The 9,832-nt window shown below is 48.8% G+C and overlaps 1 protein-coding gene across 1 annotated transcript; it reads right to left on the bottom strand.

Moving 5' to 3' along the window:
• Positions 1-1,607: 1,607 nt before the first annotated feature.
• On the bottom strand, positions 1,608-7,496 carry RACGAP1 (Rac GTPase activating protein 1; the record flags this gene model as incomplete). Its single annotated transcript, XM_080360596.1, has 15 exons — positions 7,368-7,496; positions 6,888-7,024; positions 6,613-6,682; positions 6,340-6,393; positions 5,546-5,623; positions 5,291-5,408; positions 4,982-5,112; positions 4,600-4,764; positions 3,852-3,947; positions 3,413-3,611; positions 2,985-3,090; positions 2,645-2,777; positions 2,354-2,489; positions 1,991-2,099; positions 1,608-1,683 (listed from the first exon to the last, which is right to left on the bottom strand). Exons 1-15 carry the CDS (start codon positions 7,479-7,481, stop codon positions 1,608-1,610), a joined length of 1,722 nt encoding a protein of 573 aa, XP_080216722.1. The 5' UTR covers positions 7,482-7,496.
• Positions 7,497-9,832: the final 2,336 nt, after the last annotated feature.

Raw genomic sequence — 9,832 nt, forward strand, 5'->3', positions numbered from 1 at the left:
AATTGCATTAAATGCAAATGTAGCAAGAGCTCGCTGCCGATTAAGGAGCATATAGATGTGATTATATCCGCATTAATCCTTTGAAGCGTGTGCGTGCTTGTCCCTGCCTGAACACACTGAACAGAGGGTTTGCTTCCCTGCACTGGTACCTGCTTAAGAGGAATCACTACAAACATACTCAGCCCTATTTCTGGGGCCAAACTGAGGTTTTTAATATTCCTTGATCAATAACTACTTCAAAACTCTTTTCCAAGTGATTTCACCTGTGCGACAACTGGCATCTCTTTGCAGCCTAAAGCAACCAGAGCGTGGATCGCCAGAGATAAACCCTTTCTTCAGTTTTCACCGTCCATTCCCCCATGCTCACCTTAGGTCTGGCTTTGTCTCTGGCGTGTCCCGTCTGCTTTTGGACTCGATGATCCTGAGGGGCTCTTCCAACCAAAACAAGACTATGATTCTACTCAGTGGAACTTCCCGGGGGGCGTGGGTGGGCAAACACTCCCCCCCCAGCATCACAGCCATGTTCCCAAGCACTGGCAGGGCCGCCGCGGTGCCCAGCAGGTGATGGTGACTTGCCAGGGTGTCCCCAAACCCCACCTGGAGCCATGGGGACCAAGGCAGATGTCCCTCAGCAAACCCCCCCCAACATCACAGCACCACGGCCTCCCACAACAGGCCCTGCTTCAAACTCTACAGCACGCACAAAAAAGCATTAGCCAGAGTACAGAATCACATAGAACGTAATGATTTACCGAACTGCACAGATTAGGACAGTATTCCAAAGCTCAATAAAAACAGCCACTTTATAAACTTCAGTACATATTCCACAAGTCTTTTCACGCAGCACTGGGCAAGGTTACACATCCTGATGTGGGAAAACAGGGACTCCTAAAAGCAAGGGTGCTATTAAACTACCCTCATTCCTCTCACCAGTGTGAGCAGCACTAGTAACTCATTTAGACAACCCAGAAATCCTCTGGGTTTGCATCTACAGACACCCCTCTACAAAATTTTCCCCTTGTAAACAAGGATCTGGAACTGTTTCTTTAGAAAAAGCCACAGTCGCTCCGGCAGTTCGTTAAGCAGAGGATCGTTAGCCCATTAGAGAAATGCCACACTGCCATCCTCAGGACTACGGGCTGCACAACCGCAGCCCCGGTCAAGAATTACAGACCTGGGCGCTGTTGGAACGACTGGATTCGAACAAAGTTCAATCGGTTCTCAAGCTGCAGTGACAACCCAATGTGGAGTTTCAAAAAAACAAGAACTAAAACTACATGTGATCCCTGTACGACCGTTCCACTTCATATGGCTAGAGGACTGGATGCTATGGAAAAGTGTCAATGAGTTCCTCTAGCAGATTTAATTAACGCTTAAAACACACCCTGCTAGTTACTTTCTTCACCAATACTAAATACAGCACAGCATTAGTTAATAAAAATACATTGCACAATAAAATCCCATTAAAAGTCTCAGTTAAGCTGAAAGATAAAAGGAAAAAAATCGTATTACATAAGCCGCCGAGGGCCGCGGTGAGGACTTGCGCTTATTGTACTCATGCATATCGGTGTGCAAACGCCGGGACGGCACTAACGCCCAGGTCCACGTCACTTCAGCAGAGGAGAGGAAAAGAAGTTGCCCTGATGCCCAAGCTGGGTTGTTGACTTGCTTTTGCTCCCAAATCTAGTTCAAGAGAAGTAGAAAAAGATCAGGTTTGGATTTGGGATACAGAGATGTAACATTTTGCCTTTCCCAAGGGTCATTCGCTCAAGTTTTACCCACCTCCCAAAGCATTCCTCTCCCTACCACAAGATGATGCGCATTAATAATTACGCACTGTTACTACAGCACCGGCTGAGGGAGAGCTGATGGATTAGTAAAACCAGGCCAGTCCCAGAACTGGGTCCAAATGTCTATTTTCAGTTCTCATTGAACACCCAAAGCACCCACAGCCATCCCAACATCTCTGATAGCACCCAGGGGCACTTACCTGGGGGTGGTTTTGCTGAAGGTAGCACGGACCCTCTGGGACAGGGAACTAGATGACGGCGTCTTGCAGAGCTGGTGCTCCGGAGTGGTGAGGGGTCCAAGCATGCTCACTGCCAAAAAGAAAGAGGCAGTGAAGCGAGCAACATGAGGACAGCTGAAGTTTTCATTGCCATGCAATGAGCATTAGATATTCCCTAGCATCTGTCAAATACACTAGACAAATCTGGTATTTCCTGGCACGTTTTTCTTCCCTCTTCCTCCATAAAACATGCAGGGATGGTCAACTCCAACAGTCTTGCAAGCAGCTTTGATTGAGGGTCATTATTTTTCATACAGCAGTTGCACAGAAGCACCCAGGGGTTACCTTTAGCATCTGGTGTCTGCGGAGTGGAGTAGGCATTGACGTTCTCAATTACATGCGCTGGGTCGATGTTTTCTTGCTCCACCATCATCAGCTGGCTCCAGTAATCCATCGGTAGCAGCAGAAGTCGCTCCACTACCTACAGAGACACCGCAAGTAGCCGATGTCACAAGCCAGCACACAGCTTTGACGCACTGACACCAGACAGGCACTGCCTCAGCTCCCTCTGATCATTCATTTGAATTCCTTACAATGAGATATATTCACTTGAGTCAGTCCTTTCTGCTGACCTACCTTGGGCTGCCGCTTAGTGTCTTGCAGGAGTGTCATAGGGTCAGGATCAGGTACCGCATGGGCAACTATTGTGGGGCCAAACACCTTGGCCAAGTTGGTAATGTCCATTTTAGTCTCTGGGCTCTGAGCCACCCTATATTAAAAGAAAATTAAGACAGAATGTAGCTGCTCCCCTTCACTTGTCATACAATTCCCCCATTCCACACTCGTTTGAGTCTCTGAACAAGCAGGATTTCTCTAGAATTAGGGCTTTGTGCTCACAACCAGTAACAAGAACCAATTAGAGACAGCACCAGTGGCAACATCACTCTTTCAGAACTACCGGTCCACTTGAACCTACCTCTGCAGGTGGATCATGAGGAAAGCCAGGGTGTCCCTGTTGGCCTGAGGAAGCTCCCCAACTGCTTGGTACATCGCAGCAATACTGTTGTCCTCATCTGAGATTTCTGGGGAAAAGAAACGTTTAGGCCTCAGAAAATAGTCCCAGAGGCAGAGCTGCAGTGTTCCCCTCACAGCAATGGCTGCGCAACAAACAAGGAAGCCACAAACTTCATATGCCCTTGTAATATTTTTTGTATCCTGCCAGGACACCAAACAATAGAATTTGTTTCTTTTCTCTTCCAAAACAGCACAGCAAAGAGAGGTTTCCTCAGCATATTGCACATCATCAACACAGCTGCAAGGGCTCCACGGAGCACACACGACAGCTAAACCTGCGACCATCAAGCCTAAGGAAAGGGTTGGATATGTCATTTCACAACTCCTTACCTGCAGCTTCCATAAAAGTCTTGTTTAACCGGAAAGTGAGAAGAGGTTCTTTCAGGTTGCGCAGGAAGTCCTTGAGAAGGCCGCAGATAGCGTGGATATCGTCCACTTTGCTGAGCAAAGGAATCGTTTTTCCTCTAAGAAACTTCTCTTTCAGTTCTCTCACTGTCTTGTCGCAGCCCGATATCCGGTAAAGGCCCGTCTGGAACAGAAAACGTTGCTTAGCGGTAGAACATCAACTGTGCACACAAAGCTGACGTTCCTCTGCTCCCACTTTCTCTCCACACCTGAGCACTCTACACAGACACTGTTGCTCACTCACAGTCACCCACTGAGCAGCACTATCCACACCATAAATAAGAGATATTTAGGTTAACAATTTGTTTCCCTAACACCGCAACCCATTTCATTAGCACTGTTTCACACCTTGTTTTCTTTTTACCTCATGCAGCCCTCGCTGCTCGATCTCATTAACACAGTGCACTATGATGGAAGGGATCATTGGAGGAGTGGAAGGGACAAAGTCCATCAAGGTCCCCTGAGAGACAGAAGGGAAAAGAAACAAAAGATGCTCAGTCTTCAAGACATGGAAAATACTCTCTCGGGAATTAAAAAACAAGCATTTCTTCTTCGTCCTCAGCCCAGAGATTCGTAGAATCAGTTTGGTGGGAATAGACCCTCAAAATCATGGAGTTCAAGAGTTAACCCACCCCTGGCACTGCCCCATGTCCCTGAGAACCTCATCTCCATCTGTCCAACCCTCCAGGGATGGTGACTCCACCACTGCCCTGGGCAGCCTGTTCAATGCCCCACAGCCCTTTTCAGGAAGAAATTGTTCCCAAGATCCAATCTCAACCTCCCCAGCACAACCTGAGGACGTTTCCTCTCGCCCTGTCACTTGTTCCTTGGGAGCAGATGCCAAAAACCTCTGTGCCACAAGAGCGACATGACGCCCATCAGCACAATGCTGCAGGATTCCTACTCAGAGCTGCCACGTTCACAACTCGCCACCCTCCTTACGTGGCATCCCCACCAACCTGCTTTTCAAATGATACATTAGCAAGTTTGTTGATGTTTTATTAGGCCCCTCTGAGCAACAGGAGCTCTCCTGTCGAAAGGAGACTTGTTGGAGCCTAAACACACTCCAGCTCTAAGCAAACAAGAGCCCCGAGCTCACCCTCCAGCCTCACCTCGCCGATTCTGACAGGAGTCCCTGTCAGGGTGGGGATGCAGGGGAGAGGACAGCGGTCCCGACACTCCGGGTGAGTGACCACACGGCAATCTCTGCACTTCAGGGAGATTTTCCCAAATTTTACTCTCTTTCCACATGGAACACACGATTCCGGCTTGATAACCTAATGATTCAAAGCATATAGATAGGAAGAGATTAGTGCAATGTAGCAACTCAGCAGGACTCAGATTGGCCAGCCACATGGGATAATATATTCCACAACCTACGCAGGTAACAGTTAATATAGACTTGAGACACAACGGCCAGTAGCTTCTTTATATCCCACACCTTTAAAAATGGAAGGAGTTGCTTTCTCAAGTTCCTCCTGCCTGCAAACCTACCGTCTTGGAAACAAAGTCGTGCAGCCTCACTCCCCCGTTGTTCTGCGGGGTGCTAGAGCCATCAGTCTCCGCTTTAGACTCCAGCGCCTTGCTGCCCAAGCTCGACTCGCTGCTCCAAGGCTGCAAAGGACCTTAAAGAGAGAAGGGGAGGAGCGTTGACCAAACGGAATCACCCCTTGCGTAACCTTTGCTCCAAAGCAAGTGCATTGTAAAGCACAGGCAGCTACGGGGTCCTGGAGGAAGGTCAGTGTAAAAATTTGGGATAGAGTAGTTGCTTCAGGACAGGACAAACGGAGATGCGACACCCACCGCTCTTCCTCCGGCTGTTCAGACCGTAAGGCACAGTCTGGATAGTAGAAATGGCTTCAATTGGGCCACCGTCACTGGGGACCATGACAGTTGTCTTTGCTACTATGGATTCATTTCCCTGTAATGAGAAACACACAGTTGGTGACAGCAATACTGACATGATGTGGGATTTTTCTAGTTTGTTGGCCCCAGAAACGGGTGTGCAGTATGACCAACCGCTTTAAACCCACACAAACCCAGCTGGAACCACCATACCTGGTCCACTGTGGAGCTGATTGATCTGGATTTCTTCTGAGGACCTGGTGGGCCTTCAATGAACTGCCTGGAAGACCGCTGAAAAGAGACGGTATGTTTGTCTACGTGGCAGGTATGCCGTTAATTTGGTGTAGTCCTAGTTCAGTATAAGGACTGAACAATTGTCTGCACACATCACAGAAGCGTTAAGTTCTTCCCTGGTATCTGTTCTGCATGGCAACCTTGAAATTGTCATGAAATATCAGGAGGCTTCAGCATACTGCTTTTTTCAAATACTTTTCCTAGCCAGCTTCATAATCCAGTTCAGAGAAAAGAAAGAAAGGAGAAGGGGAAAAAGAAGAAAAAAGAGGCAACTAAGCAAGTCCCAGACTTTGCTAGTGATGATTTCAGGCTGTCCTTTCCCACCTGTGCCTACTGCACGCTAACAGCAGATGAGAACAAGCACAAGCTCCTTTACAGAACAGAAAACAATATTCACTTCCGACATGATTTTCCCTAATCCGGTAGCTGTCAGTAACCTTCAAAGGTGCTTTCTTGCAAACTCTAGGCCACAACAGAACAAGATGCACAGAACTCCACAGTCATTGTCAGTAGGAAAGCAACATCAGCGGAATTAACTTTCAATCTAAATCCACACAGCAGGTCTGAATTACAGCGGAAGCACATCGAGCTGAAGTTTGATTGCGATTCGCAGCTCAGACCTCATTCCAGGTGGCTGCGAGATGACAGATGGTGACATTGTGTCAGCTAAGGCTAACAATGGAATCTATTTGAGGGGGAAGAACCAGACATACCCGCTTCTCTCTCCTTTTCAGCCTGACAGTTTTCACCACCGAGGAATCCCAGTCCTGTGGGAAATACACAACGCTGGTTAGTTCTGTGTAAATACCACACAGCCCCTGGCCAGGGCTTTCATTACGTTTTAGCCCCTAGTGCACCAGAGAAATGCAAAGCAGCTCTACCAGTTGAATACCACAGCGATCTAAACACAAGGGGTCTCCAGAGATTAACCCACACCCCTAAGGCTTGACAGGGGAGGAAAACTTTAGAACTTGGAGTTACATTACCAGTGACTCATCGGTCTTGTCAAAGCTGATGTCTGACAGAATTGAGCCAGATTCATCTATTGTAGACAGCCTAAAAATCAAAAAATAAAGGAAACTTGTATTAGTTTGGCTTTTAGTCAGCCACGGTTCCAGAACAATCTTAGTGACTCAGAAGAGTTGTGTTTCAAACTGGAATAAAATGTAAAACTCTCTTGATATGGGTGCAGCGTGTATCACAGAGGCGCGTGGCTGGATTGATATTTGACACTTGTGTTGCTCAGACATACGTCACTTACCTTTTGTTGCCTGTACCGCCGAGAGAAGCCTGCGGCCTGTTCAGAAAGGCGAGGGCAGACTTCTGTTCCTCGCTTAGCTGAATGCTCCCAGACGCATCACACATGAGCAGCTCTCGAATGAGTTGTATTTGCCGCTCCTGTAAAGGGAGATTAACACCAGAAACCATCACAGGACAAACTGTGTTTAATTACAGTATGAACCAAGCTCAAGTGTGCAAGATACCACACAGACAGGCTCTCAGAACTCATGTCAATAGGCTGCAAAGCCTGTGTTCAGACAAACAGCAGCCAGTCGCCTTTTTCCAGACCAAAGCAGGACATTATGATGAGGGACGCAGCCAATTTGTTGTTGTTAAGTCTTTTTCCTCCCCAGTAAAAAAGTTACAGTAAGTGCCAGTCCTTATTTTCCACAGATCACTGCAATTCAATCACCTGTCTCCACACTCTAAAGAGCTCACTGGTAAGAAAGGAATTACTCACCAGCTTTTCACAGTCCATTTCAGCTTTTTGCCTTCGTTTGATCTCCACGTCCACTTGATTACGAGCGTGTTTCAGTTTCACATCCAAAGCGCTACGTTCAGCTTCAGTTTTCATGAGAAGATCTTTGTACCTGACAAGCTCGTGCTCCGTTTTCTGCCATTTTTTCCGGTACTCTTCAAAGTTCTTGGCTAACTGGATAAACTCTGGACAGAAAATGCAAACATCTTTAGCTGCCCAGGCACACAGACGAGCTGCAGCAGCCTTCCTTTCACTGCCAGTAGATATCTATTAATATGACAATGGAAAACCCCTCAAATCTGGCTACCTGTAGCAGTCTTATCACCCACAAATCATCAATAACAGCGAATAATGTTTGTGCGTTTATAACTTCATAGCAAACACAGCACAACCCACTTGAGAAAGAGAACTTACGGCATAAGTTCCCTTCACTTAAAACTTCAGCCTGGCGTATAAGTTGGTCATACAGGCTCCTCAGGTTCAGCATTGATGTCTCCATCTTCCTGCCAAGAAACCAGAGCTAAATAAACAGCCCAGCCCTTTCTTCCCACCACCTCCCGACAGAAAACCGCACTACCCGCCCAAAGAAAAGAGAATTAGCTTCCGAATTAATGAGGGTTTTTTTGAGTTTTAGAAGCTGAACAAACCAAGATGCATTGACAGTTATGGTTTATGGAGATATATGGATTTAAATTCTTTCCTAGGGGATGAAGATCTTCACCCCTCCAGTTTACGGCCAGCAGAGCCACGAAGAGCAGCATCATTGCTTCAAATAACCTCCAGTTTAATACAGAGGCTCAGAACTCCAGGCAAGATGAGGGACCCCAAATCATTGTCCTTCTAGAAGGTGCAAAACACAGCTCGTGCCTTGTCTACTAATAACTTGGCACTATATAGGCCACCAAAAATCTGCGAGTTCTCAGAGCTTCGTGAGATAAAAATAGGAGCAACATTCCGAGGAATTTTAATATAGTTTTAAATTTAGCTGCATTTCAAGTTACAGCTCCCACCACAAATAGCTGTTAAAATTCCAACACTCAGCACATTTTCCCCAAACAGCAGCAACAATGGCGTAAACAGAAGCAATGAAGAGGAAAGTCTCCAGCTCAGCAACACAGAAATGACTTTGTTAATAGCAGAGATTGCTGGGGAACATGGGGCAGCCTGGACTGAGAACTCTGCATCAGCAGCAGGTGCTGATGAAGCTGGGAGAGGTGCCAGGAGGACAACACAGAGTCCCAGAATGTCAGCGATGGGAAGGGACCTCGAAAGCTCACCCAGTCCAACCCCCTGTTGGAGCAGGAACACCTGGATGAGGTTACACAGGAAGGCACCCGCTTAACACTGAGGCAGTGCCATGGAAAGCTTCAAAGTACTCACAGTTACAGGCGCAGAGGCGTCTTGGGGATTTCTACAATACGTGGAATACAAGGTGTAGAAGAGCTCTCTATTAAAATCCCCTTTTCTGCTGTTCGCAGTCTATTAATTTATGACAAAAGGCACCTCAACGGCTTCGTGCCTTAATTACCAGCCCCACGACCCTTCACCCTGCGCCCAACTCGGCGGTAGAAGCCGGGGAGGGAGAAAGAACGAGGCCGGGGCACCCAGAGCTCCGGGGGCAGCGAGGGAAAGGCCTCTGAGGAAACGGGCGCCGGGCCCGCCCAGGGCGCCGGCTGGGCAGCGCCCCGCGGCCGGGTAGAGGGCCCCGGGGCCCGGGCGAGGCCCGGGATGGGACACTGGGAGCCGGGGAAAGGCCCAGGACCGGGTTGTGACCGGGACCCGCCGTTTTCCCTCAGCGCCCCCCGCACACTCACCTGGGCCGCCGGCCCGGCGCGAGCTCCGGCTGCAACCGCCCAGCCCAACCGCCCCGCACTTCGGTTTGAATCCCTGCCGCCCAGCCAATCCCAGCGTGCTCTCCACTCTCCCGGCCTCTCATTGGCTCCGTTCACCGGGCGGCTGAAGCCAAACTGGCGCACTTGTCTGCTGAGGGTGTGGTCTCTCAACTCCACTCCCCGGCGCGGGGGCGTGCTGACGCCGGCCAGGCGCCATCTTTACTGTTGGTTGCCGGCTCCAACGAGCGTTGCTTAGCAACACAGCGGGCGGGGACGCCGGCAAGGCCCGGGCCCCCCGAAACCATGGGCCCAAGCGCGGCCATCGGCACCAGAGCGGCTGTTTTGGGGAGAAAACACTGTTTACAGTCCAAAACCCGGTTGTGATTTTAAGCAAAGCCATTGGCACACGGTACGGTGGGCCTGAGCCCACCGGCGCTGGTTCTGCAGAGCTCTGTAAGGCCTGCACAGAGTGCTGGATGCAACCCATAGCTGATTTATTAATAGAGCATTGATACTTCACCGGGAGGCAGTTTATTAAGTGTTTTGTTTCAGAAATATGATGCCTCGACTGATTTTTGTCTCTGAAACGTTGATCCATCCTGCATGCCAAAAGGC

Source organism: Nesoenas mayeri, assembly GCF_963082525.1.
Source record: "Nesoenas mayeri genome assembly, chromosome: 28".
In the NCBI taxonomy this organism is placed as follows: domain Eukaryota; kingdom Metazoa; phylum Chordata; class Aves; order Columbiformes; family Columbidae; genus Nesoenas; species Nesoenas mayeri.